At 44.1% G+C, this 17,972-nt stretch overlaps 1 protein-coding gene across 1 annotated transcript; it reads right to left on the minus strand.

Moving 5' to 3' along the window:
* Positions 1–2,317: 2,317 nt before the first annotated feature.
* LOC120371412 (transcription cofactor HES-6-like) lies at positions 2,318–5,199 on the minus strand. The gene is made up of 4 exons (XM_039487112.1): positions 4,962–5,199; positions 4,711–4,797; positions 4,521–4,602; positions 2,318–4,278 (listed from the first exon to the last, which is right to left on the minus strand). Exons 1-4 carry the CDS (start codon positions 5,043–5,045, stop codon positions 3,833–3,835), a joined length of 699 nt encoding a protein of 232 aa, XP_039343046.1. The 5' UTR covers positions 5,046–5,199; the 3' UTR covers positions 2,318–3,832.
* Between the last annotated feature and the right edge of the window lie 12,773 nt (positions 5,200–17,972).

A 17,972-nucleotide genomic window follows, 5' to 3' on the forward strand; every position in this document is an offset into this window, starting at 1 on the left:
CATTCTGGCCAAGATACAGTTGCTCAAAAGTATTTAATGGTATTGCCACTATGTTTATAAGAATGTTTGTTTGATTCATTAATCATCAGCACTATCCTGCTCTAACAAGGATCAAGTCTTCCCTGCAACAGGTGTGAGTAACTAACATACACTAAAAGGGGGAAGGGGGAGAGAAAATGACTCCATCCTTATCTAAGCCTTCAACTGCATATCAAACAAGAGTTCCTCTTTTTGTGGGCTGCTTCTCTTTCCTTTTACAATGGGGTGTGGTGTCAGATCAGAGAGCGTGTTTATATTACTTTGGAGTGGAAAAGAATAAAGGCAGTTTCTGTGGGGGAACTTGAAAAGGGCTGCATTGATATTTTTTTTTTCTTCATCAGAGCTGCTGGAAACCTCCTTCCCTCCCCAATGCTCACCTCTTCCTGCCTTTGCCAGGGAAGTGTTAGATCTGACACCTTTCCAGTAAGGTACAGAAATGCAAATTTAGAAATCCAGCAACACATAATCAGAGGATGTAAACTTTCTGTGAACCTAATTTGTGGATTTAAAAAAATCCCCTACTTTAGCACATTTCTAAAATGCTTTTGACACTTTTGGGGGCTAATTATATTGCTTGGGCCCAGCTGATTTTTCTTAGAACTAATACACTGATGAGAATTATAAACAGAAAGGTAGATTTCCCTCCCTTCAGGAAGGGTGGAGTATACCCACTTGGTTTCTGTTGCTGTTATATACACCCAGGCATTCTGGTTTTATTAAAAGAGCAGACAGATGCCCTTAGTTAACATGCCTAAAACCTCCTCCCCTTCCTGCTGTTTGTGCATTTTGTTTTGGACACAGTTTCTACACTAACACAATCTAAAAAGCACACTGGGTACTTGCATGACTACAGGGCTAGTATGTCATTCCCTCAGTGCTGCTAAAAACAAATATGCAACAACAGTCACTAGAGTATTGTGTTATATTATATGACATTTACAAAAAGCCATCACTCCACTGCTGTAACATTCTGGAGTGGGCTAAATATGCACCAGGCAGCACTTTCTCTCTTCAGCTGTAGCAAAATGCAGAACATGCAAAAGGTAGGACATGTGGGTGTGAGAGAGAGTGGGTATATATAGTTAGGGAATCACAGAATTTACCATCTAGCTTCCCTTCTCCAAGGCTTTTTGCCCTCAATCTACAGTGTCATTTACAAAGGGGTGGGGTGAGGACTATTGCTAGCCACAAAATCCACTGCTGAACCAAAGCTGGCATTTTTGATGTTGACTCTTGGCCATGTTTCCATCACGGAAGTGTCAGGATTTGCACTTTGCTTTCACAGGGGCATCAGAAGAGCCCTAACCAAGAGTCTTTCATCTCATGGAAATGAAACCAAGCTGAGCTGCCCCTGCACTTCCCCTGCTGCCTGGGAATCTCTCCACAAGCTGTACACTGGGGAGGAGCTTGACAACAACCATTGCCAGAGCAGCTTGTTGGATGTGTGTGACTGATGGTGAAAATGGTCTGAGACAGATGAACGCACAGGACTACACCAGAAGTGTCTCGTGATGTAAGCTCAGGCAAGTGCATGCAACCTAAGCTCAATTATGTTTTATGCTTGGTTTAAGCTGCAGGGGGCGCTATGCACACCACTTCACTACCTTAGAGCAGGTTAGCTTTCTGTCTTCCCTTTCCTACCAGTGAGGAGAAAGATTAAGGCAGGTCTCCCTTTCTGTACCCTGCTGGCTGGTGATTCCTGGCCTAGGGCTTTAAAATGCTGAACATTTTTGTTGGTGATGGAAACAGCCTGTGCTTTTACCTTGCCCTGGAGAGAATTTTATAAGTAAACTGTTTGCTAGAGGGTAAAAGTAGGGCCAAATGTTTTTAATGTTGCAGGATAATACACATCTTTTAGGGGTGTCACTATAAAGCATTAGTATCGGTGAGCAGAGGCTGAGAATAAAATTTTCAAAATGAATGTATTACTGGAGGGCAATGGCTTTTTTATTTTTAAAGCAAATCTGGGATTGCATTCACTCTGCAAAATGCCAGTTTCCAGGAGATGTCATTTTGTGCTTTGGGTGTTACTTTCAGTGGAACTGTCCATGCCACTGCTGCCATTTACACATCAAAACACCACCCTCCCTCCCTAAAGCAGAAAGGTCTTTACAGGCAGTACTCTCACCTCCCTTTGAGGAGCATTGCCCTTCTTGCTAGTTCAAAGGCAGGCGAGAATTTTAGCACAACTGGGGAAAACAAACAACTCTGTACCAGCTGTGAATGAAACACCCACGTCAGATAATTTAAAGAAAGTTACAAAGCAGAGGTCTACCAATAATTTAGGTATCTGATTTTATTGTTCCATAGGGTTGTTAACAAAGGAAAGTTACATGTCTTAGTCCCCATGTATTTATTTTGCTTCCTCTCCTAGCTGGTTCTATGCTCAAATACCTCCATGTACTAAGGAAGCAACTTCACAGTACTTTTCCTGTTACAATGACAGCTCTGTGAAAGGTAATATCACAGCATAAATAGCCTATATCTTCCAAAAATAGGAACATTGAGGTGTATCACCTTGTATACAGGAATGTTGATGCTCCAAAGGTCACTGGAAGTATTTCCTTTTTGAAGAAAATTTTCAAATCTATTTCACACACTTCTTTTCAACACCCGTCATTCCTCAGCAGAAAAAATGTACAGGTAAAGTTAAGCCACAAGTAAAGCATCTGCCTAGTACTTAAATTATAACTACAGCTTTACAAAAAGAGACTTACTTGGGGAAATCAAGTTAAGAGTAGTTTCTTTAGAATGGCATTCATGTAACCATGCCCAGGAATTTTAGTGTTCTGAAGTCAACCTACAACACAACTACACTGCTTCCTTCAATATCCTAAGCATCTTTCAATATTAAACAAAAGAAACATTCAAATTCCAATACTTGAGCTAACAATGCTTAGTACAAGAATTAAGTGCTAAATTACCAGCATTGTGTCCAAAACAGATACAAATTTGTTAATAGCAAACAATATGGAACTGGATTTTTAATGTTAAAGTGGTTAGAAGTGTATCACACTCCAAAATACATGCAATCATTTGTGAATTCAATATTTTTTATTAAAAAGATTAAAAATAAAACATTTGACACCTAATATACATAAAGTCACAAACTCAGATGTGCTAAAAGCAAAATGTGCATAAAACACTTGTTTCTAAAAGGCACCCTGCCACCAATATTTTAAATGTTTGTCTAATTCCAACTGATCTCTAGTTTACTCTTCCTTCACTGAAGGCAAGATTCTAGACCACTAAATAATAAAGATACTAGCCACACCAATCCCTTTCAGGGATCTTTACTATCACTATAATGCTTAAAATTGTGCATGCACACTTAAGTCATATACCTCTCATTGAGTTAACCACCAAGATATAAAATGCACAAGGGCTTTTTCTTAATAGAAAAAGGGAGTGATATTTGGGCCATTTATAAGGGCCAAGAGAAAGAGACAAGGCTGTGAAATACTGCTGTGCATCCACCAAAGAGCTTTGCTACAAAAAATCCCCTTTCCTCCCTCCCCACCCTCACACCCCAAACTCTCCTAAACAATCCAAGAGTTACAAAACATCTCACACACAAATAGAGGAAATGTTAATACATTTAACAATTAACCTGTCAGGGTCTGACAGTGTAAGAGTGCCATCTATGCAGTCCTGAAATACAGTAACGTTAGACACACAAATGCACCATCTGAAAGCCCCACTGTCCATTCCAATGGCTGTAAAGAGAACACAGTGCTCACGTATTCTCCCATTATTAGGTAGATCTTTGTTGATTCCTGTGCAGTTTTTTTATTTACCAAGGTCTCCACATAGATTTGGAAAAGCTAGGTGAAGGCACATTGTGTGTCCTGGAACTGTCCAGTCCAGCTGGGGAGGCCGGGCTTTGCTCGGCCTCTGTCTCTTCCAGATCAGAGCAGGTCTCCTCACTGGAGGAAGGGGAAAGAAGAGCTGAAGTGGGGCTGGCCAGGCTTGGAGCAGCAGGAGACACCCCCGTTGGTTGAGAGAGCCCCTCACTGCCAGGCCAGGGGGTGATGCAGGGTTCTGACAAAACATCCGCGATCAAGTCCTGGAAACTGCCTTCGTTCAGAGGCATGGACTCCAGCAGGTGGTTCAGCAGCTCGGCAGCTACAGTGGAATCGATCCCCGGGCAGTTGGAGACGAAAGTATGGACTTCGTGCATGCACTGAATGTACCCGGCTGCAAACCGCTCGCTGGCCTCCCGGTGCAGCTTGTCACTTTCTGCAGGAGCAGCACCCATAAGGAAACACACATAGCTGAAGTCAAAGGGGTGAGCCCCTTCCCTTCCCCCCAACACCTTCAAAGCGGTCTGGGCCCACCCACCCCCATTCTCTGGCTATGCCAACCCCTCCCCCTTTACAGCACGGCTGGCACGTCACTACTCGGGATACTGCAGCCCCATCGTTAGAGGGATGCTGCGTCCCCTCTCCCCCCAGCATCTCCCGTGCCCGAGGGGGACTCACCGAGGGACCGGCTCTGCAGCACGCCCTGCACCCGCTTCACGGTCAGCTCCAGCACCTCGGCGTTCTCCATCTTCGCCTGAAACTGCCCGCGGGGCGCGGCGAGAGAGGACAGCGATCAGCCCCGCGCCAGGCCCCGCCAGCGCCAGGGCGGCGCCCCCACCCCGCTCCCATGCCCTTGCCGCAGCCTTACCTCCGTGTCGGCCAGGATGAGCCGCAGCTCCTGCAGACTCTCGTTAATCCGCGCTCGCCGCTTCTTCTCCACCAGCGGCTTCCTGGCCTGGGGAAGGAGAAGGGGAAACACACATTGCACCGACCGTCGCATGCCCCGTGCAGGCCAGGCGCGGCTCCATTGCACCGACCGCCCGGGGGGGGGGGATCCTGCAGTCCCTGCCCCCCCTCCTTCCGGGGGTCCTGCCTGGGGCCCCGCCGCGCCCGGCTCACCTTCCTGTCCCCCCCTCTCGCGTCACAGAAATCCTCCTCCTCCCGGCTGGGCCGGCTCTTGCTGGGCCGAGAGGACGGGGCCATGGCAGAGCGCGGCGCAGACACCACGGGCTGGGGGAGGGGCGCAGGAGGCGGTGGAGGCAGCAGCTGGCAAGCGGAGCACAGGGGCGGCCTTCTGCACCAGCCGGCTCTCGGGCGTCCCCACTGCGCTCTCCCCCGCCCCCTCCCGGCGCCACCACTCCCCGGCCTTACTTATAGCCTCTGATTTGCATGTCAATGAGCCCATTGGTCACGCCGAGCCGGGAGAAGCCGCAGCGTTGGGCGAACTGACCAATGAGAGACGGGCGCTTTGTCTATCCAGGGGCGCTCTAAGCCTCCGCCAGTGCAGCGGGAGGGGGGCGAGAGGGCTGGGTAGGGCACGATGCTCCAGGCTGGATGGTGTTGGTTGGGGTCCTCCTCTGCCTGGTTTTTTTTTTTGTCTTATGTGTACTGGGACTCACTCAGCCGTGTTTATCTCGGTGTACTGGGAACACAGTGTCCAGCTGTACCCAGGATGGGGGTTCAATCTCAACTCTAGCAGAGTGGTGCTGGGCTGTAATCCGTGCCCAGGTTCCAAGGGAGGCTCAGATATGTGAGAAGGGATGGGAACACTGGCACCAATTCACATGGGTTTTTTGGGGGGAGGGAGGGGTGCAATTTTCATTCCCCCCCCCCACACACATGGACCTTGGGTCTCCCTGGGCCAGGGATTCTTCCCTCTCTTACCTGAACAGTGCATGAGCTGGTGCTGCCAGAAGTCAAGTTTTAGTAACAACAAGGAGTCTGGTGGCACCTTAAAGACTAACAGATTTATTTGGGCATAAGCTTTCATGGGTAAAAAAACCTCACTTCTTCAGATGCATGGAGAAGTTCTTAGTAGACGTCCCTGTGCTCCACCCAACAGGAACAGACTTCCCATGCTCCAGGTTGCAACACCCTTTGGCCCTGATACCCGTCTGTCTGGGCAGAGCAGAGGATGACTGGGCCACATTTGAGTGTTGATGTGACCTCGTGCCCCAGGTTGCAATGCCACTTGCTGAAATTTGCCCCACCCACCATTCCATCTGGACAGAAAGGTGACCTAGTCAACTCAATGGCATTGGCACCAAGCAGCTCCAGCAATACTCCAGACCAGTCCAGTAGCAGCTGTACTGATTTAGTATGGGACCACTGTTTAAAAATGGTTGGGCTGTGGGGAGGGGCCTTCCCAGGTCTGCAGTCTATGGAATTTTTAGCAAAGGCAAAAATGTGGGGGGGGGGGGGCGACAGGGAGGGGCATTACTTCCCCATCTCCAGTACTTGGCACCATTAGATGGGAAATGTAGAAAGTAGGACAGTGACAAGTTTATGTGCACCATTTTCCAATGTATACCTTTTGGACAGTGTAGTATCTATGATATATGTTACACTCACTGCTTCACATATGTAGGCTAATACCTGATGATCTAGTCTAAATAAAAGTAAAACATGTTTTGTTGTTGTTGTTTTTGTTTCTTTGGAGGACTGACTTCTGTCTTGAGGTATTTATATGTAATGCCCAAATAAGACAGTCTCTAAGGGCAGAATTCAAACTTTCCTATTTAAATAGGAAAAGTTGAATAACTTCACAAGAGAAAAGATGAGATTTCAAAGGACCCCCTTATTACATTTCTTTCCTTTGAGGTATCTCTGGAGAAGGGGCAGTCTGCATGAGTTATGGAGGAGACAAAGTAAATAGCAAGGAAAACTTTTTTTTTCTATATAGTGTCAAATATGCACAAGTTAAAGCCATGCATTCAGCAAATTCTGAGGAACATGGACATATGGTCTGAAATTCTACTTTCCTCTTCATTTTGGGAAAATTAAGAAAAGTAATAAAAAAAACTCTAAATCTTTAATTCTTTTATCTGTTTATTGGGGAAACAAGGAGTGGTCAATAAAATACCACAGTACAATCCCTGTGAAAGACCAAAACACAGTTTATTATACTGTTACTGCAGATTATTGGTCTATTATTTATAAGGGTTTTTACTATCCTTGGCACTAACATAAAATTTCAGAGTCCCATAAAAGATTTTCCACTGTTATCAGCAAATCTTCCAGGATATACCATGAACGTCTAACAGTTATTATTTTCTAGAATTCATGTTACATTCGCAAAGGCATTCATAGTTAAATTGCTCCCCTTTAAAACACTCATTTCAATTTTCATAATCCTACAAACAAACAACAAAACAGGAAATATCTTTCACTGTCTTTATCAGATACTATGAAACAATTTCCATTTATTTTATTGGTATGTGTACTTTACAGTCTATTATAAATCTTCCTCACAATTGTTTCTTAACAGTATGCACGTTATTAAAGGCATAGGAAGAAGTAAGAGGTCTATTGTAACCAATAATGTGGGCATGAAGAAGGCAACTTATATGTAAGCAGGAAAGCAGACACAAATATTTGGAGCAAAAAGCCCTGGGTCCAGTCCTGAAGTCGTTACTTAGTCTAAACTCCCATTGAAGTCAAGGACTCAGGAGCAGGCCCTCATCATGATTTAATATTATGAGAGATCTGAATATTTGCCTAAAATCATACACTAATTTTAAATGTTGCTAGGTGATGTTCTTCTTTTAAATATTTGAATTATTTAGCAATTAGCATGAACCAGTATGTGTGTGCTTCAAAAATCAGACTGATCATCAAGATAAAAGTTGAAACCCTATAAAGAATCACGATCCAATGTATTTACAACATGATGAAAACTTCCTCCCTTCCTTGTTGGATTTCTTTGCCTCTTCTGTTCCTTAACCTAAAGAATGAAATAGTCTGGCTTTGTGAATGTAACTTGATGCTGATGACAGTTGGCAGCTGCAGTCCCCTCAACAGACTGAATCAAATAAAAGCATTAGGTCTTGTCCCCAAGGAGAGCGACAGGTGTTCGCTCTCCCTTCTTTGTTTCCTTGTTGGTAATGTATGTCATATTTTGACTAGCCAAGAAAATGAGATGCGTCTCCTGTGTGTGTAATCAACATCATAGCCAGGCACAGATAGACAAATACATAGATGTATGCAAGTATATGTATCTGCCTGCCTCTGTGTACTTGTACTGCATAACTCTCTTCATTTCTGCTCTGGACTACTAGTGTTATCTTGCCATAAACAACCCCTACAGTGCATTTTTAGTGTTTTCATGCTACTTTCATTGTTGAGTTCATGAATGCTGCTAGCACATGCTATTTTGGTAAGCATGCCAATAGAGGAATGAGTGCACATACAGTGCATGGCATATACGCTCCCTTTGAGAAAGGCATAGCTGTAGATAATGCCATAAGTACCCACTAACATTTCTCACTTGCATCCCTGATCACTTTTTCTTTGTGGCTGTATTTATTATAAGCACTCACTTGTTTCCTGCAGGGAGACATATGTTCATACTTGTGTGTGTTTGTGCATGCACATGGCTCTTCCTTGTATTGGTCGTCATTCACAGTTTGGCACAGTTAACTTGTCCCATATAGTCTATTGCATAACATCCTACTCATTGAAAAAGAACATGATAGCGCCTACGCAGTGTTGTTGTAGCCGTTTTGGTCCCAGGATATTAGCCAAGATGAGTGAGGTAATATCTTTTATTGGACCAATGTATGTTGTGAGAGAGACAAAATTTTGTGTTTATATAGATCTGTTCCATCTTGTATTTAGTGGTGACACTCTAAGTAAGTTTCACAGACCTGAAGAAGAGCTTGCTGTAGTCTCCAAAGCTCATCTCTGATCAACAGAAGTTGGTGCAATAAAAGATATTACCTCACCCACCTTGTCTCAATGAATCTGACCAAGGACGATCATAATTACATTTAATGACAATGATACTTAAAGATCACTCTTCATCTTCAAAATGCTTTACCAACATTAATGCTCAGAATAGCCATATAACATAGGAATTATTCACATTTCACACATATGGAAATTGAGGCCATAAGGTTAAGTAATCTGCTCATGGCCATAAGCAGAAGTCAGTATCAATTTAAGAGCTCCTGGTTCCAGATGTACAATTAGGCCACTCTCTTTCTCAAGTTGTAGTTCACAACAGATTTTTTTTAATGTGTGTATTTTCATGAGTATATTTATTTTTGTTCTACTTCTGCTCAACTCTCATCTTCCTCTACCAATGAAAATCAGGCTTTGCCAAAGTGCTCAGTGTAGGCCTAATTGACTCCAGGAGGAGCAGATTTAGGCCAATCCTGAGCACTTGGGAAAATCTCATTTGAATCATTTATGAGAACCTGGGTGCACATCAGGCTAAATCAATCCTTGCTGTAGTTTCACTCTACAGTGTGCACATATGCATTGAGTTCAAACAGGATTAATCTTATTTTGACACAATTAGTCCAGAGTATTCACAAATCTCATTTTGAGCCAGGACAGTCAGTTTATGCTTATAAACACAGCTGACCGGCAATTTTGTACTACTTCCCATTTTAGTCTTATTTAGCATAATAGGAAATAAGTAATCAGCAGGGATGAATGATACAAAATAACCATGGCTACAAATTATGGTAAAGTAATTAATTACTACAGTTTCCCTGGGTAGATTTTAATTTTGATACAAAGTGAGCAAGGTGTAGTAAGTAGAAGAAATGTATAAATCATATAGTCTAAAGCGTTTGATTTGTAATAAATAAGGAATCCAAAAGGACACTACAAGCAGGTTTTGCTCTTGACAACATTTAGCTTTTTTAACATTTGTATTCTGCTATATTAAAATATTAAGTGATTGTTTCACCTATCACTTATTTCAGTGAAGTTATACCTGATTTACATCACTGTGAGAACAGTCTCAGACCCCAACTTTGCCTGTACAAATAATTTACGGTCTGTTTCTGCTTTCACTTAAACTGGCGTAATTCAGAAATCACTCCAATGAAGTCAACAGAGTTACACTGACATAAAACCAGCATGAGACCAAAATCAGGCCCTTAGTGCTGATCTATGAAACTAATCTGAAAAATTCCTAGCTAATGGGACGCTGCATGTCTGAAGGATCACCAAAGAAGCTCCTGAATTCTACTCTTGATTCTGACATAGACTTCTGCGTCTGCCTTTGGCAAGCTACTTTACCTCTCAGTTTTGCCTTCTTTAAAATGGGGATGGGATAGCACTAACCTTACTTGTAGGGCTGCTGTGATACTCAACTAATTTGGAAATTAGTTTTATAATGAAAAACACTGAAAAAGTGCTGAGTATAATTTCTCATTTGTCTCACATCTGCACATTTAGGAGCAATGAGAAATAGCAAGTTTAGAGTGAAAAGTCTGATTTCCAGGGTGCTTGAGAAATCAAGAAACCTAAGATAGACAAGTAAGACAGATTTTTTTTAATACCTCTGTCATGCTTTCCACAATTGCAGCAGCACAAAAGTTTTGCATGTCCAGCTAATTGGAAGTTGCACCCCAGAGGACCAGAAAAGCTGTGGAGAAAAGGAGAGAAGATACTAGTAATACATGAGAAAAACCAAGGTGTCAGGAAGACACCAGCAAAGTCTGAAGAGAAGATGTAAAAACTAAAGCCATGCGAGGCAAACCAAAAAACATGGAGAGAGATTTGTTTAATCTATTTCTGATTTATGGCCTGGTCCAGAGCCATTGAAGTTGATGGGGGTCTTACTTTGACTTCAGTGGACTTTAGATCAGGCTCTTAGTGACATCCATTTATCTACATCCAATAGGCGTGGAAATCCCTATGATATCAATGGAGGTTCCAAGCTTGGAATGATTGTAAAGTATCTGCTCTTTAGTGAATGAGCAATAAAACAAATAAATGAGCCAATCTGAAATCTTTTAAGAACCCTCAATACAATTGATAATAGTTTAATATTACCGTAAATTTTAATTTAATTTTACAGTTGATTTGAACTGATGACAACGTTGCATTGAAGTAGCACCTTTTCTGGAGTGGGGCCTTCTGTGACCTCTAAGAAAAGTTACAGGTAAGACAATAGCTGTACCAGTTGACAAATGCTGGAGCTGACTTTGCTGTACATTAAATATGTATGTTAGAGAAATACAAGAGTATTACTGTACCTGTCAGATGGAACTACATGGAAGTTTTTGCAGGATACCTGCTTCTTCCATAGGGAAAATGTGACATTCTTGTGCCACTTTAAATGGTAGAACAATTAACATCAGGTAGAACAATTCATGAGAACCTCATACATTTGAATGTGCGCATCAACTGGAATCAAATGGAAGGAGACACTCTCAACACCACTTCTAACTCCTTTCTCGTAGGTTGGAAATTCTGGATGAAGTTGTAGTACACAGTCCATTTTTTACCTATCAAAACTCTTTGCAGGCTGTTTAATACACCAGATATTACAGTTGATGGATGGATGGCTAAGTTTACAAGCTTACCGCGTCTCTCTCCCAGATGGAATGTCAGATCTTCCCAAAAGCATGGAATTATCACTTACTAGAGGTTGTAGCCCACAAAGATGTAAACCTTAATAGTATTACAGTTAACGGAGAAGCTCCTTGTAACTGACGCCTGGTCTACACTAGGCGTTTAAACCGGTTTTAGGAGCGTAAAACTGATTTAACGCCACACCCGTCCACACTGAGAGGCCCTTTATATCGGTATAAAGGGCTCTTTAAACCGGTTTCTGTACTCCTCCCTAACGAGAGGAGTAGCGCTAGTATCGGAATTACCATATCGGATTAGGGTTTGTGTGGCCGCAGATCGACGGTATTGGCCTCCGGCCGGTATCCCACAGTGCACCACTGACCGCTCTGGACAGCAATCTGAACTCGGATGCAGTGGCCAGGTAGACAGGAAAAGCCCCGCGAACTTTTGAATATTTCCTGTTTGCCTAGCGTGGAGCTCAGATCAGCACGTGTGGCGATGCAGTTAAAAATCAAAATAAAGAAAGAGCTCCCGCATGGACCATGCGGATGTGATCGCTGTAAGGGCAGGCAAATCTGTTCTATCAGCGCTCCGTTACAGAAGACGAAATTCAAAATCATTTTTAAAAAATCTCCAGACAGACGCCATAGCAGGGGCTCAGCGCACTGCTGCGTGACAAACGTAACGGAAAGCCCAAGAATCAAATGGACGCTCATGGACTGGAGGACTCAAGCTATCCCACAGTTCCTGCAGTCTCCGAAAAGTATTTGCATTCTTGGCTGAGCTCCAAATGCTTCTAGGGTCAAACACAGTGTCCGCGGTGGGTCAGGGCATAGCTCGGCAATTTACGCACCCCCCCACCCACCCCGAGAAGTGAAAGGGAAAACAATCCTCTCTTGACTCTTTAACATGTCACCCTATATTTACTGAATGCTGCAGATAGACCCGATGCTGCAGCACTCAACACCAACATCCTTGCTCCCCCCCGCCATGGGTGGCTGATGGTGCAATACGACTGGTATCCGTCCTCGTCATCAGCCTATTGGCACATGGGGCAGTGCAAAAGGACTGGTAACCATGCAGACTAGCATCGGTGAGGTCTATCAAGGGTGCCTGGCCCTAATTTTTCCTGGTAGATGGTACAGTATGGCTGATAACCATCGTCGTCATAGCAACAGGGGGCTGAGCTCTGTCAGCCCCCACCCTTCATGTGTAAAAAAAAGATTCAATTGCCCCTGGACTAGCAGAGGGATGCTGGGCTCCTCTGCTCCACACTCCTTACTGTCCTGTCTGGACTATCATAGCAGCTGGAGGCTGTCTTCCACTCATTTCTCACTAACAAGTCAGTGTGTCTTATTCCTGCATTCTTTATTACTTTATCACACAAGTGGGGGGACAATGCTACAGTAGCCCAGGAAGGCTGGGGGAAGAACGGAATCAACAGGTGGGGTTGTTGCAGGAGCACCCAATGTGAATAGAATACAGCTCATAATTTCTGCAGGATCTGACACAGGGCAGCTGTGCTCTCTGATACAGTGGTTCTCTAGTACACTTGCCCATATTCTAGGCAGGACTGATTCTATTTTTAGATACCAAAAAGGAGGGATTGACTCTGGGAGTCATTCCCAATTTTGGTTTTTGCGCCCCTGGCTAAGAGCAGCCAGGGGCACTTATGACAGCAGCAAATGGTGCAAAACGACTGGTAGCCATGCTCATCTTTTTACCAATTTATGGATTGGTAGATGGTGCAGTATGGCTGGTAACCATCTCTGCTGTCATGCAAAAGCAAAAGCATGCTGCTGTGTAGCGCTGCTGAATCGCCTCTGTCAGCGGCATCTAGTACACATACGGTGACAGTCACAAAAGGCAAAACAGGCTCCATGATTGCCATGCTATGGCATCTGCCAGGGCAATCCAGGGAAAAAAGGCGCGAAATGCTTGTCTGCCGTTGCTTTCCCAGAGGAAGGAGTGGCTGACGACATTTACCCAGAACCACCCGCGACAATGTTTTTTGCCCCATCAGGCACTGGGATCTCAACCTGGAAATTCCAAGGGGCGGGGGAGGCTGCGGGAACTATGGGATAGCTACGGAATAGCTACCCACAGTGCAACGCTCCAGAAGTCGATGCTAGCCTCGGACCGTGGACGCACACCACCGATTTAATGTGTTTAGTGTGGCCGCGCGCACTCGATTTTATACAATCTGTTTTACAAAACCGGTTTATGCAAATTCGGAATAGTCCCGTAGTGTAGACGTACCCTGAGACAGGCTGTGTTTTGGGAGCAGTTTTAGCTGCAAAGCTGCATGTGCATTTTTATACAAATTCAAACACAACTACTTATACAGATTATACCTGTACATAAAATATATAATTATTGTTTTCAATTCTTTTAGAATGTATTGTAGTTAATGAACCCTGGCATCAAGACACCTTTATGTAAGGCTCATCCTACTGCCATTGTCATGGAGCCAATGGTATTCATACTACAAACTAAGAGGTAAAGATAAGTGAGTGCTCATGGAGAAGTACATGATTCCATTGGATACCCACATGTCCCGTGTACAGTTTTAAGGCATGAAGTTGAGTTGAAGGAGCTCTAGCCACTGGAAAAGTGTTTGCCTGATATTAATGCACCTTTTGAGGCTTGGATGGGCCACAGTCTGAACCTTCAGGGAATAACCAAAATTCTTCATTAATAATATCAGCATAGTACAGGGCAAAGCAATGATGCATGTAAACTGTAAACTCCTCAGGAGGTAGTTTTTTTAATAGGTTGCAACACTGCAAAATCCAGTGGTTTTTTGAAGCAAGTGTTGTGCAGTCAAATAGGCGTTAAGGCTTGTCACTGTTGTGAATATGACTAGCACAGGTTAGTAACATTAATGGCGGACAGTGTAAATTGTGGTAAATGTTAAGTTGATGCTCAGTTGCTCCTTTGATATCATCTTACTGTCACTCTTACTGTCACTCAGTTTACCTTTATGCTAACAAGTAAAAACTGTGCAGGTGGTATAGATTCCAGACCTTTCACCTCTGGCATTTGGCATTTAAAATATGGCTGCCAACACAAATGAAATGAGCCTATGGCCTCAGCCTCATTTCCACTGAAGATTAGTCCAAATCATTTACCATGGAGCAGCCTCAGAACATGGAATAACAGAGGGTTGTAGGGTATGAAAAATGTGCATTAGAAGAGCTGTATGGAGAAGCTTACAATCCCTGCCAGGCTGATACTTGGGTCTTTCTAGTGCTATCAGTCTCTCCAGTTTCAGCAATGTGAACATTTAACCCGAACTGACATAATCAGAATAAATTTCCCTGCTTTCCATTCAGCTACTCTTTGAGTTTTGTCCATTTGTTTTTACAACCCGGATTGGCTGAGTGTTTTGTATATGGGCTGTGGAGTCCTCTGAGCCATTCAAAGCCACAAAGGTTGTCCCACCCATCTCATTTGCTAGGATACAGTTTTAGCAGCAATCACTGTGTTCACCAGATGATACATAGAAGTCTCAATAGTGTGTGGCATTCAAAAGACTGTCATATATAATATTTGTTGTTGATCAGAGATTAGTTTTATCAAAGAATGTCAGAACAATCCTTATTCTCTGGCATTTCATAGGTACATCTGATGTTGTTAAACAGCAAAAGCCTTAAATACAGCAAGAAGTGATAGTGCCAGAGCGCTCGGAGAAAGTAACTTAGCACAGGGGTTCTCAACCTTTTCTTTCTGAGGCCCCCCCAACATGCTATAAAAATTCCACAGCCCAGCTGTGCCACAATAACTGTTTTCTGCATATAAAAGCCAGGGCTGGTGTTAGGGGATATCAAGGAGGGCAATTGCCCAGGGCCCCACACCATAGGGGGCAACACAAAGCTAAGTTGCTCAGGCTTTGGCTTCAGCCCCTGGTGGCAGGGCTTGGGGCCCTGGGCTGCAGTCCCACATGGCGGGACTTTGGCTTTCTGCCCTGGGCCCTAGTGAGTCTAATGCCAGCCATGCTTGGCAGACCCCCTGAAACCTGTCCACGGATCCCCAGCGGGCCCCAGACCTCTTGTTCAGAACCACTGACTTAGCATACTACCACTATGTTTTAAGCTCTAACCCTCATCAATAAGTGCCTGTTTGGGATCTTGGAATCCTGCAGAAACTTTTGTTAAGCCAGTCATGTTCCATTGGTTGTCATTTGCCAGTGTGCACAAAAAAAGGGGCGAAGGTGGAAAGCAGAAGGAAGGGGGATGATGTGATTGAACAGCACCTGAGGAATTGTGAAGGTGATAATGGTGTTTAGGAAGCTGCTGGATGGAATGCTGAGGCCAAATGTTCCAAGTGACATTCAGTTGCAGGAACAGTTTATTCTGTTTGTGCGATCTTCCCAGTATAAAGCTTCACAATATTTACGGTTAGTACTAGACTGGTGAAATATGTGATTACCCTTTACTTAATTATGGCAACACTTGTCTCTTTATCATCCCAAACAAATTCATTGAATTGAAATTAAGGAGGAAGTGGTTTAAAAAACTTTTGTGCCGAGCTAGATTCTCCTTTTTCTTATCCAAACTGACCCAGCTGACTGAGATTCACCAGCACCCAGAGGCAGCTTGATTTGGCTGAGTGAGGAGATGAGACAAGGGATCAATATCCCTCAAGCACTCATACCAGACAGTTATTCCAACCCACTTGCACGATCTATGCAACGTCACTATGGGTAGCATTTTCAGAAGAATTCAAGTAGCCAGATTTTGAAAAGAGCTCGGTATGTGACTACTGAGCTTTTATTTTATTTTTTAAAAATTTGACTGTAAGTGTCACAATGGGAGCTGCTGGGTGCTGAATACTTTGGTCCTTTGGTGCCTTAATGGGAATTTAAGCTCTTCTGACAATCTGATTCCAGTTGTGGGTGCTGAGCACTTGAAAATCTGGCTCAATGTCTCTTCCCCACCCCCTTCACAATATGGCAGTTGGACCCATCTCCCTGCAAACGCAGATCAGAATAGGATTTTGCTTTCACTAATGCATGCTGTTACACAAGACTGCAGATATTTCACTCTAACAGCACTTAACCAGTTGGTTAACAAAGACAATGGTAGTCTGGGCCAGGACTCTGTCTGCAAGGGCTAGTTAATCTAATTCATCTATTGATTTTTGAGCTCACTTATTGCTATATTGTTGCGTGATCTGTAAATTATTTCCACTTTGGGGAGGGTAAATAATCAGCTAAGATTTCTTTTTTCTTTCTGTGGATCATCCAAGATGTCAGTTTAACCCCTATTCCAGTGTACTATCCGATAGAAATACAGATTACCTGGCAATTGATTATTTCTGGGCTTTGCATGTGTGGAATGCCAGATTCCTTCTGAGCTAGCAGGGTATGAATTAGTAGCAACTATGCACCCTGGTATGTCTGCCAGCAGGGGCGGCTCTAGGCACCAGCAAAACAAGCTGGTGCCTAGGGCGGCCAAATCTAGGGGGCGGCAGGCTGGGCCGGCGGACCTGCCGCAGTCATGCCTGTGGGAGGTCCACCGGAGCCCCGGGACGACCGGACCTGCCGCAGGCATGACTGCGGAGGGGGCGCTCGTCCCGCAGCTCGGCTGGACCTCCCGCAGGCATGACTGCGGCAGCTCAACCAGAGCCGCCGGACCAGCGAACCGCCCGCAGCTGCGGGAGGTCCAGCCGAGCCACGCGGGACCAGCGGTCCCTCTGCAGTCATGCGCGCGGGAGGTCCGCTGCTCCCGCGGCTCCGGGGCGCCTCCCGCGCATGACTGCTTGGGGCGGCCAAAAACGTAGAGCCGCCCCTGTCTGCCAGTATATTGTCAAAGTTTTCCTTGATCTCCTAGACCTAGATATTTGGAGACCTCTACCAGACACAGTCATCCAGGTTTGGAGAGAAACCAATGTTGCAGTTTAGTGAGGGCAATGTGGTGTGATTGTGAGAAGGTCATTTAAGTCCTCTGTAAAGGAGTTGAAAATGAGGAACTCTGGACAGCCTGAGATTGTAGAGGTTGGAAATTCATTTTAGCCCAAACCTGGCCTAATTGTAGAAAATATACCTGTAGTTCAGGCTTTACATTAACAGCAGGTATTGACATTTCCCTTAGGAATTAGTCTTGGAGGGAGTTATCTTGATACTGTGGAAGAAATGGAGGCGGTCCTCTCTTTTTGGTTGGGGAAACATTTCTTCTGGGGTAAAATATGTGAAGTATGGATAGGTCTGTGTCTGTAATAACAATTATTTCTCTCAAATGAAAACTTTAATACCCAGTTAAGGCACAACCCAGTCACACAAACCTGTAAGAGCAAAAAAATACAAAGAAGTCTCTGTCAGGGACTTTTTTGTTATGTTTGTAAGTGCCAACCACAATGGGATCCTGCTTCATGATTGGGATCACCTGGCACTACTGCAATACAAATAAATAATAAAGTTAACGGGTAACTTGTAACTATGATTAATATTTGTCACTGACAGACTCTGAACTTCTATGAGGAAGTCCCCTTCCATCTCTAACAGATAAAGAAACAGTACAAACAGCACCGTAATTTAGCTCACACTGTCATGCTAAACCCTATGACCTCATACTTGGCCTACCAACACATGCCAGA

Source organism: Mauremys reevesii, linkage group 9, assembly GCF_016161935.1.
Source record: "Mauremys reevesii isolate NIE-2019 linkage group 9, ASM1616193v1, whole genome shotgun sequence".
Classification (NCBI taxonomy): Eukaryota; Metazoa; Chordata; order Testudines; family Geoemydidae; genus Mauremys; species Mauremys reevesii.